Genomic DNA, 25,090 nt, shown 5'->3' on the forward strand with positions numbered 1-25,090 from the left:
CTGCAAAAATCCTTCAATAATTCTACAGTGTGCCACTCATAACACATTGTAAGCTTGCTCCCGCAAGGAAAAGGTATTTCTTAAACAGGTAAGATTACTAATTTGCCAAAGATGACCAATTCCACAAGAGCTATACTGAAGTGCTTCAAGAACAGACAGCACACATACAAAACCAGAGATAAGAGGATTATCAAAACACTTCATATTGCAAGACAGTTGTATTTTCATAATATATTCAATGATTACAAAACATTTTTTTTATACATATCGATCACACAGGTCTTTGTCATCTTTGAACCCTGGATTGTAAATTGATCTGTTTTCTGCACATGTCAAATACTGTACCCCATTTCTTTAAGCAAATGTACATCCTCTAGTAATGTTCAATTCTACAACAGTACACTATAACGGATATGTCGTTTTTCAATTCTAACTAAAAGACCTGGGGCATACCGACGGCATAAAGTACCAGTAAATGCGAAACGAGCAAGCAGATAAATGGTTGTATTATGGCACAGATACTGCAAATCATAGTTTTGTTCCGAGTAAAAAATAAATACAAAAGGCACTTAAGAATAATAAATGCTGAAAATCCAGCGATCACTAATTCTAAGCAGCGTACAACAAAAGATATTTATCACAAAAAAGCTGTTGGAATTCTGCATCACAAGAGAATAATTCCCATGCCCAGCAGTGCCTCAGTTACACTTTTAAACTCCTTAGTCTGACCTTATATAAGATGGTGAAAATGGGAGCAAAGTAAAAGTTTGAGAAGCTGGATAGCCAGATAAAAAGAGGCCAAAAGGGATGGATAATAAAAGACAGAGAGCAATGCAGCTGGGGGTTGAAGGAATGCCTACAGTGCACCATACAAAAGCACACTATGGTTAGTACCACACTTTGGGGGATGACTAGGTGAATATAATATTCATTAAAAAGATACAAGTGAATCATAACAATTACATATCACTGCTTCCACACATAAACCCATCAGACATTATAACAAGAATAACAAAACATTTACGAGAACCAAACAGCAAACAATTAATCAAAGAGGTTTTCCATAATTTATTAAAATCTTATTAGAAGTTGTCGGTCACAATCACACCATACATATGCTTCACAAATGATTTTGATCCATTAACTAAAACTGCCATAAATTCACCTACACTTTCAACATGTACATATTTGTTAATTTTCAGTGGAATACTATTTCATTTGTTCACAGTAGTTGAACACAAACACTACCTAGCAGACTCTGAATAATCTGTCCTTCTCTTAAGTCTTATACTTGAGACACACTGGCCTCTTATTGAAGCACTAGTGAAAAATATGGACCACAGGCATAGTCATCATCACATCCAACACAGTGGGATGCAAAGGGCCATACAATAATATAGCTATTAAAATTTGCCTTCTTCCACAACTGGTACAACTTCCACCCAATCACTGCTTAAAAATTAATTCACTCAAAAGTGGTGTGAAGCTGAAATCTCTGAGAGGGGAGAAGGAATACAAATTAAATAATAAATAGTGTGTTTACATATATATTACTCTTATATAGCTTATTTTACCTTTACAGTACTTGGTATTGAATTAGCATTCATACACCACAGAGAGCACTGCCAAAATGCAAGCCATTTGTAATTTTGCAAATGTCTAAGCAATATTTGGAAAAAATCTTAAAGTTTCTTGATATCCTGCCACCAAGTTCTTCAGTAAAACTACCAGGTGCTCATAAACTTTAGTGGATATCAAAATACATACCAGACGAATAAAGCAAGTGTGGGTAATGGGAAATGAGCATTAGCACAGCATGCTAAGTTACATTTTTATTATCATTAAGGTTAATTAACCAGACCACAAAGTTGAACTATCATAGAGTCCGCATACCATGTTGTAGCCTGACTTTTGCCATCCATAAGGGTATATAAATGATGAATGTCAGAACATTTTCATTGAGGTTTTGTAAAAGAGGATTTTGAATGACAACAACCAGAAAAGAAATGATCACAATCATAATAAAGAGTTGAGCTGTAGTTTAATGAGACCACTAAGTCATACTTTTAAGACTACCATATGGCTTGTCTACAGGATTTCTTTTAAGATGAGGGATGAAGAGAGAACTTTGGAGCTACAAAAAGCCAGAAAGTTATTGGAAAGCTAAGTATGAGTTGTAAGAAAAAAGGCAAAAGTATTGGGCAGAAAAAATGCTGCAAAGATATCTTACTACCATCCACAATATGGCATGGAATGAATGCTGTTAGCAGTAACCCTCCTCAGCAGGGTGTGAAGAGAGAAATTTCGTGATTATGAATGAAATTCTGTACTTGCAAACCCTTCTTTCAATGCTCAGATGAGCTATGGCTTCTGTACAATGAGTTTCCTAGTACCTAAAATAACTGAGAGCCTTGAAGCATCATGAAAATCTATGGACTGAGTACACAGGCGATTTTTCAGTACTCAGAATAACCAAGAATCTACAATAGTACTCATCTGATTTTACTAATTATGATCTCAGTTATATATTACTTAAAGCATCATATCTCTTAATTCTTTGCTCTACCAGTAAACAAGAGCATGGTAAATCACATTTTACTTGTAAATCATTATAACACAACACAGCCATTCTTCAATTAGCTAATGTTTTTATTGCACTTGGATAACAGCTTTTTAGAACTAGAAAGAGCTAGGCTCAACAAAATTTGCATAGCATCTCCTCCAACAATTAGTTACCTTCATGAGAGTAGCTGATGTAAAGAATGAGCCCTCAAGTGGCAAGTGAAAACGGGAGCAAGGTAAAGTTAAAGAAGCTGGGCAGCTAAGTGAGAACAAATGTGCGATTACAATTAAATAACTACATATAAAACTTTTTTTATTTTGCAAGAACATCTATAAAACCGCAAATGTTTATTTAATGTAATAAGGTGTACTACTGGAATGTATAAACCTGGAATGCAACAAGATTAAAAAAAAAATAGAGAGAGCATAACACAAACTCTTTATAGTGCTTGCAGCATTTTAAACAATTAAATAATTATTGGTGCCTTAAAAACTACTTTTGAGGATGATTTTAACTGGCTTATTGCACCACTACCTTTCCAACAAATGGAAGTTATGTAGTGTGGCCTGGTAAACCTAAAGTATACGAAAAAGTCTACACAAGTCTACGAAACAACAACCATGTTGTTTATTAACATCTTAATATTAAAAAAGTGTCATACAAAGATTATGACTATTACTCACTGCACCGTCTGATTTATTGCCAAGTTAATGTTATCTTCATCAGACATACAGAAGCTTACAATGACACTTCATGATTTAAAACATTATTTGTTATTGGATTAAGTTGGCTCTGTGTCAGCACATCTGCGTTAGCACAAGATCTCGATCCTTGAAAAGCCTTTAGTGCATCCTTGGAAAATTACTTGAACACTTAACCTAACCAAAACATATCTATAGGGTTTACCTGAAGATCTATGTAAAAAAGCACCTACCAAAACTGAACATATATATGCATGCAGCTTTCTTTAAAACAATAAACAAACTTATATACAAGGTACCCTGTGGCAAACTACATAACAAACATTTTATCAAACTGAATAATTCACATTTTCTGATCTGAGAAAAGCTTAATAGAAGTATTGTATTCTTTCATTCAGGCCACATCTTTGAAGGATCCTGGACTGCTAAATATCCATAAATGATTTATCTAAAAAATTAATACCTTCTGCAAGCACAATTCTAAACAGAATTTCAAATGTTCTGGTATTCAGCACTGTATTTCGGTTCATAATCTCCCTTTTCCTACATTCAAATAACCATTCCACTGAATGGAAAAAAAATCTCACAAAAACTGCACCTAGGATAGCATCTCAGCGAGGCTCCATAACTTATCTATGCTACACTGTATAACATACATATTTTAAAAACTAAATAGTAAAATATAAATTTAAGGATACAGAACACTTTGACTCCTCCAGATCATCCTTGGCTATCTGTCATCCTTATATAAAGCATTTTATGGCAACATTATAATAATGAATACCTCAGTCAAGCTCACTGAATCAACATTAACTCTAAAATATTGGCAAGATAAATTTCTTATTTAAAATCCTAAACTGGAAATTTTCCTCCAAAATTAGCATGTCTTTTTTAGTGATCAAACATTTTCTTACACAATACATTTACATTAACGTCTCAAATATGGTTATTCTTTTAGAAACCAGTATCACACTCATCCATCGATAAAATCTGCATACACGAAAGTCATATAAAAATAAAACTGCAAATTTTAATCTTGTCACAACTTAAAATAACCAATGGCATGAATGAAATGACAAACAGAAGGCATACTGTTAATATGTCTTGAGTAATTCTGTAGTACTTCCAATTTGAATATTTCCTAAAAAAGATTGCTCTAAGTATAGTCCACAACATTATGATGCTTTTTATATCATTATCATTTAATATGCATCAGGCCACATACAAAGTCTACGAAGAATACAGTAATTTGGTTCTAAGAATAGTGCAAAAATAAAGCTAGCCAATATTGGAACTGGTGCTAAGTTTAGTAAAGCACTGAGGTCCAAAGCTGAAACTAATACAAGGGGCATCATAATTGCAAACAACTATACAACAATGACAACAAGGAAAACCTTAAAAAGGCCAATACCTAGTCAGTCATACATATTATGCATGAGAAGTTACCTCACACCTACAGCAATCAGATGTTTTTCTTTACACCTAGGACAACCATTTTTGGAATGCCCACTCTTCAAATTAGTATCAGTACTTTACCAACCATATTACTCGAGGAGCAATAATGAACAAACTCGTGAGCACAGGTGCTGGTGAACCATAAAGGTACAGATGGAAATTTTCTTTGGAAGAAGTCAAGAAGTTGTTTAAATCACTTATTGCTATTCAAGAAGCTAATTATACATAGTCACAGGCTCACTGTCTCACATCTTCCACATTGTACTTACTTATCTAGCCTATATATTGTTGAGACCTGTAGAGATCCTGATTGCAACAATTTTACATAGTTACCATTCCATTTTGATATGTACCTTGAAAAATCCTGCCATCTAAAATTGGAGTATCCAATGCATTTTACAAAACTCACCTTTGACAAGAATGCAGTATTTACCATTTGTGAGTTATGAATTACACCCTACGGCAATAATATAAAACACCACTGATTTAAAATCAGTGATCCTAAGCATCAACAAGCGGGCAATCACACTGAATCACTTATGTATTCAAACTACTTTTCATACCTCCAGCAACAAAAATTTCACATTTTTTCTACATTTTAATGACACCCTTCCTTAAATGTTGCAATGAAACTAAGGACTATCTTAAAGTCATTCTGCATATAGGGTACTTCTTGGGACTATGCAATTAAGACTTATGGTGTGTTCAATGTGCTGGTAACCTCTTGATAATGGCTTTCATAATTTTGCATCTCCAATGATATTCAAAAACAAAAAGTATGCACTACACATGAAAATTTTCAGGTATTCTGGGAGCATCTCAGTACCACAAGCTGAAGTCCCTACTGCATCTGACTATTTTCTTTGATCACACACTCTTAAATGCCCATGAGCTCTGATACAACGACAAGAAGCTCCAGTGGTTTTCAATTCTTTTCTCATTATGGTCTAAAACTGGAGCTCAAGCTCAAGATGAAACTCTGTGCAGCCGTGTAACACAAGTTATTTGATCCTCAGTGACACTTAAGAAATCTGTTGCATGGGCTGACTTCTTAATAAAATTCCATGCTGGCACAGGAGTAACTTTACACATAACAAAATCAATTATCTGCTGTGTATCCTGGATGTGATTTAAGGACCAAAGGATAAAAGTCCTGTATTTTCAACAGCTTTTGGTTGGTGGACTATTAAAACTCTTATCTCTGAAACTTAGTCAGGGCATCTATAATTCCTTGCGAGATGGAGGGTACAAAGTTAACGAGCAACATCTCTTAAGAGCCATTTGGAAGCTCTTTCCCAGTTTATGAGATATCATTACTGTACTGTATTACTACTGATTTGTTTAACAAGATTTCTGAAGCTGCAAGGGGCTTGCCAGAGGGATTCTTTAACAATACTACTGAATTCCATATCTAGAATCTCAAAAGGCTTGGCAGAAGAATTCTTTCTCAAATGACGTGAAAATTGGAGCAAGGTAAAAGTTTAAGTACAGCTAGTGGAGTTTGACAACTAGGTGAGAAAAGAATCAATGAAAAGTAACAAACAGAAAGCAACAAATATAGAGTGTGACAGGAATCTAAAAAGAACCTTTAGTATGATAATCATTATCCCTTCATAAGGATGTTTATAACAATAAAAAATATTACTACAGTCAGAATAAACCAAACTTTTACATCTCTGCACCACACAGATGAATAAGAAATGTTAAAAGTATGAGAGTTTGATGAAATCTGAGAAGCATAGTTATTATTATTATTATTTATTATTATTATTATTATTATTATTACTAAAAGTGGACAAATATTTATATCAAATAAGAAAAAGGCTAATAACCTACAGCGCAAACTTAAACAAAATACCCCTTGTGGGAAAAAAGACGAGAGAGAGAGAATGAAATAAATAAAATACAAGAACATACAAAACATACTTCTGTATATGTCTTAGAGCCCATAGGATACCTATCCACAATAGATGGAACATCTAACTTTTGTCCTAAAACTTACAACCTTAGTCTCATTTTTATGTTAGTCTTTACATTTTAGTGGCCATTTTTTTCCTCACATGATCCACATTCAACCATACTTTCTTCCTGGAAGAACTTCCAATGCAGGCATCCTCCTGCCAGCTAGGCCGTTGTCTGATGTTCATTTCACATTATCTATGCTCCATAACCATTTAACTAACACTTGAAAGACAGAAGAAGTGCTATTGCATCATTTCATGTCCACCTCAAGAGTTTAAAGAGTCCATCCTTACTCCTGAAGATTGAACATCTTTTTAAGTACTTATGTGGTTCGGACTAAAAACCACTTTTCCTTATCACCAGCTGAGCAGTTGATTTCATTTTGAAGACATGAGTACCAAATACCTTTAACATCACTGGTGAATGTTGGACATTGGCAATAATTAAAAAAGAATGACTATACATATCCAAGCTTAAAGCAAAACTTACAATAAGAAAAAGTCAAAGAGTGTGATGAGCTTCCCTGAAATACAACACTGTTTATGAACACGTTTTCTTATGCTACCAAATGATATGCATAAAAGCTTTTACTGTATTGAAATCACACTTGGTACAAAAAATAAAAAGGAAAGCAATACATGAAATGTCCTTGATTACTAAACAACCAGGTTCATATGAGGTAACCACAGAAATGTGATACATATAGTCTTTTTGATCTTAAAAAAAAATCAAAATTCATATTCAACCATGAACATGTAAATGGCAAGAACTGAATGAATACTTGATCAATTACTATGAAGCTGGCTCAAGATTCCACACAGTTCTAAAGGCCTTCCAGACAGGAAACAGCATTGTGTTCCAATGGTATCCTTGCATAGTTGCAATGTTCATTGTTAAATCATTGCCTTTTGACCAATGAGCAGGCATCTAGATTAGTGCCATACAAAAGAATTTAAAAATGATGCAACATTTAAGTGTGAAATGCCCATTTCCCACAAAGATCGTGAGTTTTCAAAAACTTCTATACGTTATAGTCTATTTGAAGTAAGACAGGTCCAGAATATCAAGAGCTACGTAGAACAGTGTTTTGGCCCTTGCTTATCAAAGTTTGAGTTTCATGTAAAAAAATCTTTGTAATACATCTGACCAAATGGTGTACATTACTTATCTTTGGTGCTTTAAACATCGAAAGGCAGTTACCAAGGAACATCATTACAAATACTGAATGTTTTGATGAGTCCATGGTAAACATAAAAAAGGGACTCCTAATACTCATCATGTGTGCAATATATGCCGTTGCCATGGTGGCAACAGAACTAAATATCAAACAGCATGCAACATAATTTATGATTTTGTCTAACACAAAACAACAAAATTTTGACAGCTGATTTTTTGTAGTCTTAAATTGCTTTCCTGAATATCTTAATATAAAATACAACTCTTAATAGTCTTTGACAGTTTGTCAAAATTTGGCAGTTTTGGTACATGTCATTCAAATTTTTATATCAGCAAATTTGTCAAAAAGGAACATCAGGACTGGAGCTAGTAATAAAATTGTCCTACAGAATAAAAACTGCACTAATTTCAAAAAATTTATTTTTTAAAACAAAATCACTTTTTTTTACAGTACAAACCTATCATCTGCATTGGTCCCATTCATGGCCTTCAAGAGTCCTACACATTTCATTCATGATTTCAAATACCATCTGTTGAGTGGCTGTTAGCATCGTGTACATGATTCATGGGTCCTGTCCAAAGAGACAGAGTCTCACTTTTTGATGAAAGATAGCAGCACTGAGAAGCAGGCCATTTGATGTAAATGAAAATTTTGTATTAAAAAAAATAAAAACTTTTTGAACATGACCTTTGTCTCACAAACGAAAACATTTTTACATTAGTCCAAATTAAATTTAGGTGGGAGCCTCAAGCTAACAAAGAAAACCCCTATACAGAATTAACTTATAAGAAAAAAGAATCTGACTTAAAGCTCCATGGAATTGAGATTGGTGAATGATCATACTTACCACTATTTAGAGGACAATAACTTCTGACCAACCATGCATAGAAGGATATCAAAATGAAAACAAAGAAGAGGACTAGAATGATAAAGCTATAAATCTGCCTAATTTCAATTGCAGCAGGTATCATGTGTCATACTTCAATGTGGGCTTCAATGGGCTGAATCCAGGTCATGTGTGTGTGTATGTGGGACTCAACATCCAGAAGAAATAATTATCATCAAGTTTTCCTTACTACTTGCCTCCAAGGTGACTTGTCTGTGTCAAAGCACATACAAAACTCTTGGTAGTGATTCCAGGGATGCCCAGTACAGAGGAACAGCCTGGGCATGCACTTACAATAAAAGAAGACTTTTTTTTTTATGCTTTTCACTATTCTTGCTGAACAAACATGTGACAAAGATGATCAAACAGGAATAATTATTTGCATGAGTAATGAGGATTAGGCTTCAATAATGAAAGAATACCTACATTTCAATCTAGACCAGTTTTTCGCCTGAGGAGCCAAGGGGAACACGCACAATGCTGCTAGACAGCCAACAAATAATCTTTTTTTTAAACCAGTAATGAGAGGTCTAGGATTCATGAAGACCATGAAAGTTGACTGATGTCAATGATGAGTTTGTACTGACACAAATCCCATGCTCCCACACTAAACATTTTTACAGAAAACCACCATGCACATCATTCTTATATCTAATTTGTTTTACAGTACCGAAGTTGTCGTCTATTTCCTATTTATCAAAAAATATATCTTAGCTGCTATAGCTTCACAATATTTACTTAAATTACTATAAATCTCTTGTCTTTTCAATATATACATCTTAATGTGGTACAGCAAAACATATCTACAAATAACAAAGCCGTGTATGAAATATGTTAAATAAAGTTAAAAGGCATTCCCAATTATGCACAGTTCTAGAATCTGCTTGTGTATAGTACAATAAATCTCTCCTTTGTCACACATATCTACACAACAATGGATCCACATATGTGAGAAACTCTTTCTGGAGATCAAATAAATTATATTGTAGTATGTGAATTATGATTAAACCAAACCTAAACTCAACATGTAAATCTCTCTCTGTACATGATCAACATCTTACAATAAAACGCCATCAATCTTGTTTTGGATTTTCATATACTCTAGCAATTAAGGCTCTTAATATATTACCCGGGAGTTTCTGATGACGGACAATCAAGTTTTCAAGGCTCTTTTGAATTCTCATGGCCAATTCCTCTGGGGTTTCACCAGGGAGGTGATGAATACGCTCACCAAGATGGACTCGAAGCTGTGACAATAACAAAGAACAGTAACTTTTCTACTTAAAAGCTCAGCAAGTGTTGCACAATATTGAAAATTTGGTATGTTCAGTGCACTGAATTGCTATCATACATTATTTGTAACATACATGAAAGAAAGAAAAAAGAAACAAAATATGATTCAAAAATAAAAATAAATAAAATTTTATTATTATCTTGCAAAATAATAATAATAATAATATTATTATTATTATTATTATTATTATTATTATTATTATTATTATTATTATTTCAGTAGATGAAACCTATTCACATGGAACAAGCACACAGGGGCCATTGACTTGATATTCAAGCTTCCAAAGTATGTTGGTTTCAACCTTCCACAGCAGACCCCACACTGCAGCAGTAACTGATCATGATGCAGAGCCTGTGATTTTTCATCGCCCTCAGAAGACACAAACCTGCAACATCTGAGTGGCATTCCACAACACTAACCACTATACCAGCAGACAAGTACAAAAGGGTGATACAAGAAAGACATTCTGTAAAAACAAATCCAAAATACAGTATTTACTGTAAATGGAGCTAAACCTCAAAAAGAAAAATGGACATACATATCCATACACCTGAATATCACTAAAATGTTTCTTTCGGAGGAAAGGTGATCGAAGAGCCCGTAGCAATTTAATATCTTCAAATGTGATGTTCTATGAAAAACAATCTTTAAAAAGGGGATGAAAGCAATTTCTCTGACTTAAGGGCTCTAATGTGGGCTACTGAATAGTCTTTCACACAGGATGATGGTTATGACTCATGAAGCCCAAGATCTGGAGGGATCTAATAGCAAAGCCCTAAAATCTTTAGTAATGTACCGACATATCAGGAGTTTTGGCAAAAAAGAGGAAAAATCAAAAACAAACAATGAGAGCTCTTTCTATTTCTCCGACTGCTGGACATAGAACTTGAACATCCTTTTTGCCAATGCTACAGCTAACAAGAACACAGAGTCAGATCTCTATACAAAACTTCTCTCAGGGGCTCAAACAACACCCAGGATAGCTATGGAGGATGAGAGAGACATGTGTCTCAGGAGTCCTGACTTTGCATGATGGGCTAGACTGCTTGAAGTTCCTCATATGCATGGGAAGCCCCAGCATATATAATAGATCCAAGCCTTTCAGCCTAAATACCTAGGAGAGGGCAGAGCAGTGAGCCTTTCTTAGGGAGACTGTGAGGAGCTTATCCTTGTAAAAGACAAGGATGTCTTATCTGCTGAAGTAACTCTCACTGGAGATACTCTTCCTACAAAATTCACCTCAAATGATGACATTCTCTTGGTGCCTCAACTAACAGACCCACATATAAGGATACCACTCAACTTGCAGCCAACAAAGGGTCACGAGAATCACCTTGATATCAACACCTGGTTGGTCACTCAGTGAATCAGGGAGAATGTAAGGAAGGCAAAAGTATCCAGGTGATCTCTCAAGGAGGGTTGGGGTCTTGAACTGGTGAGTAGTGTACCAGGAGTTTTCTGTTTAATAAGATGGCAAACAGGTCTACTACTAGTGATCCCCCCCTCCCCCCAACAGCTCAAACAGCCTATTTTTCCATGGCGAAACAAAGGGTCTTTTTGTTCCTACAATGTGCCCTGCAATTGATCCACCAGCACATTCTTTCCAAAACATAACTGACTAACAGCTCAGTGGGTCAGCATTCATCCCATCTGTACATCTGCCTGGCCAGCTCACATATTTGGAGGGAGACCATACCCTATTCCTGCTACTACAGTGCTGTCACTCATCAGTAGTACTGAATGACACATTAACCTGTCTCAAAATGCTGCTTACAACACTAGCAGCAACGTCCACATCTCATGTATGACAATAGCAAATAAATGACATCAGGGGTCCTTACTCTTAAAAGACAATCCTTCAGATATGCACCCCATCCCTACCTTGAACTCTACCTTCAATAGCACTCCCATACTGAACTACTGTAGTTCATCCCCTACTCCAGATCTTCCCTCACTAACTGGTTTTGGACACAGATTGTGAGGGGAAATCTGAAGCAGGGGACCATTGCTACTTAAGACAGGTGTAGGTGGAGGTTCCTGTGATGTACTAGCTTTTCCAAAAATGACTGGTAAGCAATCTTGATCCACCAGAAACAAGCTGGTTATTCCAGTTGGGACATGGATTCTTATGACTTACTTGAGCTTGCTGGTGCACGAGTCTACCGGAAAAAATCTGAATATTATATCTATCAGCAAGTGCAAGCATGCATCTGCTGTTCGGGCTGTAATGATGTTAGATAACCCTAAAAGGTCCCTGACTCTGTCTGTCAGGGTTCAAATCAACTTGGATGGTGGACATACCACACTTTATACCAAGTGCAAGTGGATAGTTCAGCTCAGCACCATGAGATGGCCAGCATTCACCCTGCATAGAAAATCAGTCAAGCTGCAGAGTAACCACCCCTGAGGTATCAGGAATGGCACAAGATAAAGGCAGGGATGCAGGAGATGGGTTGGAACTCCTCTCTCAAGAACCCCATAGATGAACAGTCACAAGCAGACTTGATGACAGTATGGTCTGTCCTGCTCCCAGAGGGATGGTCACTGGTCCTGGTCGTGTGTTGGACTAGTGCTACGTCTCTTGAATATGCTTGGTGTCTACAGCCAAATAACAGTTCAAATTCCAACTACTAGTTAAGTACAGTATCTAAATTCATTTGTGGCAATAGATTATATCACCTATTCAATCTCCCTCAGTTCCTTAACAATACATTCATCAAGACCATTGCTAGTGTCTCTCCCTCTGTCCTGGTGACCTTAGTTGAACCCATGGTTTATCAAGCTTGAATAATTAGTTCTTTCTTTCACTGGTGCAATGTTAGCCACATAGATACACTACAGTCTATTTCTATCAAAGAGATAAAAAACCTGCACTATCTCTGCATGTATGTTTATATATGAATTATATCAGACAAAAAAGCCAAGTTATATTACTGGGAGGATGTTAAAACATAATTTCCTTCCTGTTAGCTGTATGGTCTATTACAATTACGTACTAGAAAAAGAGAAATACAGTACTACAGTAATTCTACTATTTGGTCATTCTGAAGTCCTACCCAAATATTTTTTCCTTACTATTACACTGCAGCAAGTTGACATGCTACACTTCCTGTACCATACCTCAATGATAACTTTATCTAAAATGAAAGTCAGTAATATTTATCTAAAATGAAAGTCAGTAATATTATAAAGCTTACCTTGACTGGAAATCCCCCATAAATCGGAGCCAATGGAAATCTAAATTTCTCATAAAGCATTGACCAGAACCGTTGTGGCCAAGAAACCGTCCTGAAAGCTTCACGCACATTCTCAGTAAACATAGTTACTACAGGCTGTAAATATGAAGAGGTTAATTAAAATACTGTAAATAATTAATGTAATTAAAAAGGAACTAATAACTATCAACAAGGTGTCCTTTATTCAAAATGATCTAGAATATGTAAAAAGATTATTTCTGATGCCGTCTACTTACAAGGTACTAAAAGAACCCTGATAAACAAGAGCTTCTACAGAACACTGATAAAAAGCTACTACAAAATAACTTACATCAATTTTTTTCACTTACAGAATTTGCTGCAATGGCCACCTTGGCAAACCCTGTTCTTTGGCCCCATAGCAGCTGGTAATTGTGGTCAGAAAACTGAGCTTCTCTAACACCACCTGGTGAAATGGAGAGTATGTGACCTTCTGCAAGGATCTGAGTGCAGGAACTTACTGTTCCAGGTGTGATGTGAAAAGCCTCCAGGATTACTTTCCAGCCTGTGAATACATCAGAAATTCATCACCATTTTAAAACACAAAATGAAATTTAGGCTACTCAGCAATGCCTAGCAGGGGGTTACTACATACAGTATGCCCACTGTAGCAACCTGCAGGTGTAAATTAAGATTCTTTACAGCAACCCTTAGGCCCCCATATGCATTCCATCCTTCATGTTACTTTTCACTCATTCCCTTTGGTCTCCTGTTACTTGGCCGTTCAAGTTTAAATTTATATTGCTCAAATTTCTAGATATTATATAACCCTTACATGCCAAGCTAAATATACATTAACGAAACCCCAAGACTGGGCAAACTTCAAGGTCAGCCAATTAAAAAATGGAAAGAAGATATACAAATGCACATGGTATAAGAAAATAATTTCTCACAATTTTCTTTATCTTTCACAAGAAGCTGAAAGTGAATATTTCCGACCCTGTGAGTGACCTCATTTCCAAGACACATAAAAATACCAGCTAATTTTAGCAAGTTATACATGTTCTTTCTAATATTTTTTGTACTTTATTTTGCAAAATTACAACTGCAGCTGACATAGTGTCGTAAATGATAAGAACTAAAACCAGCAACAATCCTTGTGTATATTTATGGGCAAATATATACAAGAGGTACTGGGACATAGAAATGTAGTACCTTCCCCACGAAATCTCATGGGAGACTACGCATCCTCATATCACTGAGCTGAGGTGTGTGCTGCCATACGAGTTACCACAAGTCACCTATGGCCCATTCAAGTGATCTGAATGTTTTCCAACAAAATAAGTTCAAATACTGTGGTGCAAAATAATTATTCTCTCATGAAGTTATCCAGATTGAACCCAATATCTATTATTACGCTTCACAGGATCATATCTGGACATGAGGGGTTAAGAACAAATCCTTCACGGAAGCCCATGATAGTCTAACATGTGACTCCATCCTCAAATAAAAATCAATTTTATATTATATTTCTAATTTCTTCTTTTTCTTATCATTATCATCAGAAAGGACGGATCAGTGTTATGAGATAGTTTGGTTATGTGGATGGAGTGCAAGATGGTAGGCTAATGAAATGAATGTACAGTATAATTTTGGGTTAGGAGGAAGAAAAGAAAGACTGCCTCAAAAGTGCTAGACAGGTTGGGTGAAAGAGGTACTGGAAAGGAAGGGCATCATGAGAATGCATTACATATAAGAGTAAGACAGAGAATGCTGCATTACGTAATGTGTTGCTGATGAGCCTCTTGTGTAGATGTACAAAGCAAGTGACATTGTGGAAGCTTTCTGCACAGGGAGTGCATCCCAAATCCAACAGTTAACCTATGAATGTGGCAGTGAACTTGCTTGTGTTTTTTCTCTTGATCTGGCCCTGGGTTAAGAAAAATGACTATGTTGAATTATTATTATTATTATTATTATTATTATTATTATTATTATTATTATTATTATTATTATTATTATTATTGTTGTTGTTGTTGTTGTTGCTGTTGTTGTTGTTGCTGAAGGTGATGGCTGCATCAGCTGCATTCAGTTTATATAAAGTTTTCTCTATTTTTCTAATATCTGACTTTTCTTGGTTACTGCACTTGTGCCAGTAACTCTCTGATACTTGTCATTTATGGAGAGGGAAATAGTCGTAGATCGGGGGATCAGGGTCTGTAGAGTTTTCTCCAGTCGGTATAGTTGTTAAATCAGCTACAAGTGTGTTAGACCAACAATTCTCTCAATCTCTGTTTAGCATGCTCATGGCAAAGGGTGGGAGTAGATTGGTGTTCATTCTGGGTCCTACTCTATATATGCAATGGTCAGCAGGGGGTCAACTGCATGCCAACTTCTGATTGGCCGAGGCGAAATGCGGGCCGCTTATTAGCTAACAAGAAGTTTCTTCAAGCCATAATCTCAAACTTGATGGTTGTGCTGCTGTAGTCTGGCTCACCGGCAGGGCTGGTGCGTGACGTCACTGCCTGGTGAGTGACGTTGCGTGACATCACTTCCTGGTATCATCCTGCAAATATTTTCATCGGTTGCAGGGTGGCTCTCTGGATCTTGCATTGCCAGGCCGAGAGTGTCACTTGCTATGGTGTCTGTTGCATGTCTTTGCACAGTAGGTCGTCTAATGCTGGTGGGTAGGAAGAGAACTTCCTGGGTCATATTTAATGAGCGTTTTATTTGTTGTATTAAGAGCTCCTCTAGCAACCTTAGGCGTCTCAAGTCCGGGGCCTTTCCAATTACCTCAGTGTTTTCGATGCCGTATGATGGGAATCCCTCATATGGAGTTTTATGGCACCTTCTTGTGCATGACAGGAAATTCTCTTTGCCCAGTTTCACGGTGGTCATAACAAATATGAGCTGGGACATCCACGGACTGGGCATTTGAAATGGTATACCATGTTTGTCTGTCTAAGAGGATCTCTTATTGGTGGGGCCAGGTTGTTCTTCATTATCAAGTCTCTTGTGTGTCTATTTTGGTAGTAAATGATGAGGTCCAGTTGGGTGATGACATCAGTAATAGATACATTCTCTGCTATAATTTTCTTTATTGCATGTTCATCCTCCTGGAATTTAGGGTGCATCCTTGCCTTATAATATACCAGTAATTCAATTTTTTCTTGTGGATGGGGCTGCAGCTGTTCACGTTCATCATACCACCGATCCAGTGCTATGCATATTTCCTCATTCACTTGCTTGTTTGAACATCCGTTGTTAACGAGCATTTGGGAGACGCGGTCGAGTTTTTGGTGGGTGTCCTGCCAGGACGTACAGTGTGTTAAGGACCTCCAATAAGAAGACCTTGATGGTGGTATTCTTATATATTGCAGGATATTCGCTGTCTCCATTAAGGCAGAGGCCAAGTATCAGAGAGTTACTGGCGCAATGTAGTAACCAAGAAAAGTCAGTTATTAGAAAAATAAAGAAAACTCTATATAAACTGAAACCAGCTGATACAACCATCACCTTCAACAATACATGTTTGAAAGGGGTCTACTATCCACATATAATTATTATTATTATAAAAGGAGGGACTAATTACAGCTACAAAAGAGCCATTTTGACATTTAGAAATTCTTCCTTGGTGAAATTTATCCATTTGACCATGCATTACCATCATATATCTTCATCAACTCTTGCTGGAAAATTTCAAGCAGAGAATTAAGAAAAGTCTCATGTGAACCCCAATAATACCACCTTTATATTAATTTAGTATGAGGTGCTTATCTCCTCTTGTTTAACAATAACTGTAAATACCATATCTCAAATTTTTGTAAAACTTCCAATAAACACAAGATGATTGTCACTGTAACCATTCATAGGCAGTTTGACCATCTGGTGAAAAGTTTTACTCTTCCACAGCTGGTCTACAAACATACTTTCTTAAACGAGATGCAAAAGGTGGAGAAAGAAAAGATTAAAGAAGTCAGATAGCTGAAGAGAAGCCACTCACTTCATTTTTGTTCTCGATAATTAGTAACTTGTTTTAAATTTTAAGAAAACTTTCTGATGAAAGTTCTAAGTAGTTTCCATCCACATTTCCCTTCAAGTTCTTCAGTTTGATAAAGACTATCTAGGAGAACTGTTACTTTGCTTAGGTACAAGGGCTTCAGTTTAATAAAGTTAGGATCCCATAATATATTCATACCAACCTTTTATCCTCCTTGAAACTTGACAATTTAATAATCAAAGCCCTTCATAAGAGCTAAATTAATATTTTACATGATATTCTCAGATTTAGATTTTAAAAAATTTAGAGCTGACAGTCATCCTTCAACTATCATCAACAATTAAAATCTACAATCTTCTCCCATTAATTTCACCGCAAGAGACCAGTTTATCCTGGATAAATTCTTAACACTGCTTTACTCATTTGGAGTCTTCCAACACAGCCTGCCAGTGGAATTGTACACATAACAAAACTTATTAGCTGAAGCCACTGGGAAAGTTCAAAATGAAACGACAGAGTGCCAAGTACTTTCGTGGATTTTAACCCATCTTCAAGGCACACGAAAGTACTTGGCACTCTGTTGTTTCATTTTGAACTTTCCCAGTGGCTTATAACGTTACCTGGAACTTTTTCAAGAAATCGATCCCCAACGCATCGAATGAGCCTCCCTTTGGTAAGAATAGTCCGGGCAACCAAATAATATACATCTAGGGGGATGGCCCCATGGTAGTAAATGAGTAGGCATGGTCCTCTCTCTGGAATGTTCTCAAGACCGTTCACTTCAAAACCTGGAATTAGGTTACTAAAATAAGTTACAGTCCAATAAATTCATACATTATGCAATAATATGGGAAATAAAGAGCTAACATTTAGGGTATTAAAACTGACATGGTACTTAAGATTTACATTTGGAATACTGTACAATGAATGTCTTTGCATCAGATTTCTCTGTAATACTATCTACAATCATAAAAATAATTCTAAACCTTCTAAAAAATGTGGCATCAAAAAGTTAATGAGAGGCTGAATCAACTTTTTGGGAAGGGGGTTCACGGGTTGAATGGTTTTTGCAAGAAATTGTCAATTTCATCAACTTAAGCAACATTTTGAGCATAATGACAATAACAATAACTTTAAAAATAACTGTGCACCTGTAACTATAAAAAAAACTCTCCCAATCCTACTGAGGAGGCTTGCAAAAAATCCAGTAAATTTTTGTTAATACTAATAAGTCTCAGTGACCACTAAACATCAAATGGAGTTCTTGCAGTGTCAAGCACTTCTGGTATCTCTCAAAACATGTAATACACTGGTGTTATGTGTGACTTCGTCTACTAAATTTTATCTTTCATCTGCATAAGAGAGCTGCAATCCTAAAAGGATCAATATCAGTTCTCACAAATACTGGCTTCTTTTCACCAAAATAACACCCACAAGCTGCTGCCTATTGAGTGAAAGATAGAATCCACAGTCATTCTCCAAGGCATTTCTAAGCAGTAAGAAGTTAATGGAGAAGGAATCTATGAATGTTGTAAGACTACGATCGAATGAACCTAACTGTCACTATCTACATCTTTTCTTTAGTCTTACTTTGCACTGGTCATATCAAAGGTACTGGAATGCTTTTAATGATTCCAAGATAACTGTTTCATGAATCTTTGTTAGACTGCTACTTCCTGTTGATTAACAAACCTAACTTGTGATGTAGAAAACAAGTCTGCGTCCTAGGTGTGATATACTATATACACAAATTCAATAGCTAACAAATCATTCAAGCACACTTCACACTTTTTCTGAAATGGGCCTCTACTGCCACAATAGTAAGTGTGAAAGCCACAGAAGCTAATGACACTGATTTATGTGCCTTCAAGTGGAAACCTACTCACTCCCAGGTAGAACAAAGGAAATTCCAAGATCTCAGGTTTATTTTGATAGAGTAGGACTAATCCCTAAAGATCATGCAAGACAGTTTCAGATCCTAATGAAATAGGAGACTTTATTTACCTTGAAATAAGTCAGCATAAAATATCTGAATCTATCACAAGCCTCAACCGATCTGTGGCCAGCTACAAAAATCAGGATATAGTGTAGTGTCCCTGCATATCCCTGATGACAATCACTATCTGCTCAATTCCACAATCCAGTGTAAGAGAGCTCACTTCTTCCACAGAAGTTAGTATGTGCTTAGATTCAAACAGTCTAGTAGCTCTCTTCCTCAAGTATGATAATCAACTGGTATTTGTCTGTCTTAATTCAGCCATGTCTTTTGACAATGGTGTCTGGTGATGATTGATTTCTAACATTTCTTCTAATGATCATTGGGAGAAATTCTAGACACAGCACTAAACCACCAACACCTCTGCTTTCTCGATGATTAAGAGAAATCAGTCAGCACCAGCCACCATCAAGGCAGAGAGAGAAAGAAAGACATCATACAGTTATCCCACCACCGAAGCAGACATTAGCATGACAAGAAACGAAAGAAATCAGATAACGTTAAACAACAACACAAGAAGAAAAGAATATAATCAACCACCACCAAGTGTCAGTGAGGAGAGAGAGAGAGAGAATGAAGACATACAAACAACACTTCACTGGAGTGAACCATTACATCAGTAATACCAGTGGGGGATACACCAGCAGAAACCCACCAACATCCCTGACCAACACAGCCAAGAAGGCCCAAATGCCTGCAGACTTTGTAGTGAAAACCTCCCTGAGTCATATATGGAGCAATGAAAATTCAACCTGCCAAAACATCAATCCATCCTTCCTACTATATAAAAAAACCTGCCCACCTTTGTGTTTCCACTCATTCTCTCTGTTGATGACTGCCTGCGTGCAAATCAAAACATAAGAGTAAAATAAACATAAAAAGCAGGATATCTTTCCATGTCCTTTGGAAATTTACTATACTATCTACAGCACCTGTAGATGAGAAGAATATAGTATGAAGAATGGAGACGCTTCTCTACAAGCTAAATGCCATTAAAACAGTAATTGTTTTTAATAACACTCTCTAAAGAGAACTCGTTCAAAATAAAAAATAATAATAATAATATTGCATAAGTTTTTCACTTGTCTTTAATATTTGCCTCATGATTTCTTTTTCATATTGGAGTAAATAGAAAATTAATTGTCCCAAGTTTCTTTAACACCAGGATTTTGAGTCTCTCTCTCTCTCTCTCTCTCTCTCTCTCTCAGGATACTGAATGAAGATGTTCCCACCCCTTCCACTTGGCCTTTCGGCAGCTACCATCTCAGAGGCTACCCTCCAAGAAGCGGTTTAATAGGTTAGTGCAGCAATTAATGATAATGTGTACAACTACACTTCTCTCCCTTCCAAATGCTGTAACAAACACTGTATCCTTCCCTTGTAAATCATCATAAGCTAAAGATGAGTAGAGGTATAACCTACTGAAAAGTTCTTGTACAGTTAACAAATGAACTTAGGACACTTAATTTTTTATTTGCCTAATCATACAGTAAAGCCCCTGTATTTGTGGAGGATGTGTACCACACCTCCCCAGCGAATAGCTAAAATCCGCGAATACTTAAGGTTCTTAGCCACGTTAAATAAGTCTAATCCTTTGGGCCAGCCCTAGGAGAGCTGTTAACCAGCTCAGTGGTCTGGTTAAACTAAGATAAACTTAACGAATACTTAAAGCCACCTCTAAAAACACTTAGAACTGCCTATTTTGATAGTTTAAACACACAAAAAATCTCTAAAAATGCTTATACCTGAGTATTTTAATAATTTTATCACAAAAAGTGCATTTAGTAATGAAAACGATATGAAAATACAGTAATTAGTGAATATTTTTCAGTGAAAAATACAGCAAATCGGTGAATTTTCCACGAATAATGTGTATATACGGGGGGTTTACTGTAAACAAAAACAATACGGCAAACAGAAATGCAGTTGAAATAACTACTACTTTCAACATTACTGCAATAAGAGAGGGTCTCCTGCTTTAAAAAAAAAAATAAATAAAAATAAAAATAATAATAATAATAATAATAATAATAATAATAATAATAATCTAGTTTTTCTAGATGCCGAAGTAGCTCCTGGACTCATGCAGAAAAGTGTCCTACTAGAAACAGCACACATTGTGAGAAAAGTGATGGACTCCTAAGGAGGCAGGATGCAACCCGGAACCCCACACTATAAAAACCACCCAGTCGAATAGGATGACTGTGATAGACAAAAAAAAAAAAAAAAATAATAATAATAATAATAATAATAATAATAATAATAAAGGTATCAAATGGATAGTTGCAACATTAGAGGTGCCTCAAAGACTTATTTTTCCATCCAAGGAGACATCTTTGAAAAAATAAAGCAAAATAAATAGAACACAAGAGTTCTGATCATGTTAACTAATCCACTCTTGAACTGGACAGTAGGATACTGATCAGAATCTCAGCAGGTAGAAACAAAAACTACTAAGAACAAGCTTTGCAATGCCAGTGTGTTAAGAACAAAGCAGACTAGCCATTAATGACTGGCTAACAAGCAAGCAAGAGATTCCAAACATATAATCCCCTAAATTTCTCAAATAATGACAGTGGTACCTGATTAAATTGAAATCCTAGCCAGTTTACCACTAGCTCAATACCATAATTAAAGACGTAGTACTTGATCTGCATAAAAGTATCTCAGAATAATATCAATATTATTAAAAGACACAATTAAAAATCATATTAAATTTTCATTTCCAATCTTAAAGTAGCAGATAAATGTAAAAGCTTACATTTTAACTGCAATGCAGAAAATACGAACATAAAGAACGATACAGTGCATAAATGGGGATAACAAGCATAGCTCTAAAATAAACACTTGACAATAAATATGTTGCCTACTTTAGTATACAAACTCAGGTAAAAAACAAAACCAAACAGAAAATAAAGAATAAGACAAGGGTAGGCATCAAGAACTGCTGGTATACCAGGATAATTAAGACTCACCATGCCAAATATACCCATGGGCATCCCACAGAAGTGATATGAGATAACGACCTCCAGCCCAAGGGTCTCTTTGTTCCAGAGTTTCCTGTAACGCATCAATGACTCTTTTTCTGTAATGCCAAGACAAGGGCAACTTAACATAATGTGAGGGAAAGAGGCTCTCAGTCATCGTCAGAAAAACCTTTTCTTGAAATGTGAGGCAATCAAATGTGTTTATGATACCTAAAGTCCTTCTCACGCTTTACAGCAACGGATAGTTAGTGGTTCAGTCCCAGGGAATGCAAAAAGATCCTTCTAAGATTTAACATGACAGATCTTTGACAAGTACTTTTTATTCAACAATACAAATGGATAAAAACAGGACAAAATATATCTGTATAAAAATAAAACACTAACTGATAGTTTCTAAAGGATAGTATTCGTGATAACCACTGATAGGTGTAATAGGGTGCCACTCATGCTGATAAGAAACAGTTCTTACAGAGCACTGTTCTTCTTAACAAATGATAGTCTAACAGGATTCTGCTCATGTTAATATCTAAATGTTCTTAAAGGGTACTGTTCATATTAATAACTGAGAGTTCTAACATTATCGCTCATACTAACAACTAATATAGTAGTTATAATAGCATAGTGCTCATAATAACAACTAATGATTCTTATTAGGTAATGTTCAAATTAGCAACTGATAGTTCTTATAGGGTACTGTTCAGTTAACAATAGACTATTCTAAAAAGATACAATTCATATTAACTACTAATAGTTCTTATAGTGTACAATTCATGTTAACAACTAGTAATAGCTAAATTTTGCAAGAGTACTGATCATGTAGACAACTGATAGTTCTTAAAAGGTGCTGTTCATATTGAACAGCTAATAATTACTATAGGGTAGTGTTCATGTTTTAACAACTACAGGTATGTTAAAACAGTAAAAATTACCATATTTCCAGCATCGAAGTTGCTATTCCTGAAATAATTTTTGGAAATTAAACGTCCATCCTAGAAGCTTAAGGATGTTTTTCATAGGCCTATCCTAACCCATGAATTGAGCATGGCTTGATTCAAAATATTTAAAGCTTCAAGAGTGTGTCTGAAGAACAATAGAAGGAGAGTCAGTCAGTACTGAAGTTTCTTTGCAGTAACCCTTAAAGCCCTGACTGTATAACTTTCTGCATAATGTTCATACTTCCTTTAGTTCTTTCTAGTCAAACTGTCAGCTATTTCAGTTTTACAAAAATACTCAATGAACAACTCTTTTGGGTGGTCATTAAATGTGACATTATAAATTACATTATTATAAAAAAAACATATATGAATCAGTGCCTCATGCTGTAAGGTATGAGAAAGACTTCAATACCAAAATTTGTCCTGTCTCACAAGATGAAAAACAACACAGAAAAACAATGTTCAAACACAATGCTAAAATTTATTTTCTCTCCAGAAAATTTAAGGCATAGAATTATTTGTGCCATAAGCTTTTTTGTGTCATTAAAATATATCGTTAACATGACTAACAATTATCAGTGTACTTCTGTCTCTTACTTTAATACAGGTTGGTAATTCTACTGAATATTCAGGTTAATACTGTACTTCTTCAAGATTGCAATAAAAAAAATGCAACATTAATGGTTACTCAAATTTTTACTGTTCTTATTCATCTGAACACTATTTCATCACAAAACAGACATCATTTAAAAATTAATTAAATACTTTCACAGTCCAGGAACATTGCAATGAACAACTGTTTTACTAGTAATACTGGGATAATAAGACTGCAAAGTACTTCGACTGTCCATACAATCATGGAATAGTCTTATCTTTGACTCAGAAACATCTCAAATTCCACATTTATATTATTAAAATATATAATGTATCAAGCAGACATTCCTTATGCATTTGATCTAAATGCAAGATCATTACTGAAGATGAAAGGAAAAGAATACAATATTTAGGCCATAGAACATACTGTATCGCATTTTGAGATAATGTTATAAACCAATAAAATTATGCTTTCTTGAAGTAGCCCCAAAAATTTACCAGATGTTTTAGGGATCTGACCTGATCAGTAACAAGAACTGATAGTGCAGCGTACACTTGAACATTAAAGATATCCCACAGCTAACATTAATTCCATATGTTCTAATATCAAGCCAAAAATAAACTCTATTGTACAGTTATATGTTTATGAGAGTTACCAGCAAAATACAGCATGTCCAAATAGGTATTCTAGTACAACAACAAAATAAAAATATACCTAAAAAGTACAGAAGTATGATAATTCGAGGAGTTACAGTACGGTATTTTGAATTTTTCTTCAATAATATTATTGTGCACTACTAAGTAATTTCCACAGCAAGGTTAATAGCAACTGTGGCTCTTTAACTAAAATGAAGTTAAAATCAGAATTAGATATGGGAGGGAAGCAACTTCATTTTTTTATGAAAATGATCTCTTTTCAAGGATTTCTACTGCTTATTAAATGTATTTACTCATCGTTTGCTGTCATAATTTTAATAAAATAAGAGAAATGACAACTCTTTGCCTATAATGACTACTGTTATCAGTCAATCCAGTTTCACATTCACAATATGTTACTAAAAATGCTAAAAACTTGAAGCATGGAGGAGAGAAAATAAAAATGAATGAATATCACAAAACACAGCACATACAGTACTGTACAAACATTTTCAGCTTTCACTATTAACATGAGGAAAAAATTCTTAACCAGTTTTATTTTGTGACACTTGATCAAATGCTACATATTATAAAGAAAAACACACCAGAAAACTGTCAGTGCTTTAAGAATAATCCCGACATAGGGTAAAGTACTAACTTTTACATAAAGGACATTAGTGCAAAAAAAAAAAAAATGGTACCTAAATATC

The 25,090-nt window shown here is 35.4% G+C and overlaps 1 protein-coding gene across 3 annotated transcripts in view; it reads right to left on the reverse strand.

Moving 5' to 3' along the window:
- Window positions 1-203: 203 nt before the first annotated feature.
- Window positions 204-25,090, reverse strand: part of LOC136830209 (DGAT1/2-independent enzyme synthesizing storage lipids) — a 30,887-nt gene continuing 6,000 nt past the window's right edge. The window contains exons 4-9 of one of the 3 annotated variants that reach the window (XM_067089503.1): window positions 22,204-22,313; window positions 17,853-18,020; window positions 13,604-13,797; window positions 13,236-13,370; window positions 9,874-9,991; window positions 204-8,429 (exon numbers count right to left, since the gene is read on the reverse strand). In XM_067089503.1, coding sequence (XP_066945604.1) covers window positions 8,377-8,429; window positions 9,874-9,991; window positions 13,236-13,370; window positions 13,604-13,797; window positions 17,853-18,020; window positions 22,204-22,313 — 778 coding nt within the window. In that variant the 3' untranslated portion in view covers window positions 204-8,376. Of the gene's footprint in view, window positions 9,992-13,235; window positions 13,371-13,603; window positions 13,798-17,852; window positions 18,021-22,203; window positions 22,314-25,090 lie in introns of all 3 variants that reach the window. The other 2 variants (XM_067089504.1, XM_067089502.1) reach the window with 2 other exon arrangements.

This window comes from Macrobrachium rosenbergii, chromosome 46 (genome assembly GCF_040412425.1).
Source record: "Macrobrachium rosenbergii isolate ZJJX-2024 chromosome 46, ASM4041242v1, whole genome shotgun sequence".
Taxonomy (NCBI): Eukaryota; Metazoa; Arthropoda; class Malacostraca; order Decapoda; family Palaemonidae; genus Macrobrachium; species Macrobrachium rosenbergii.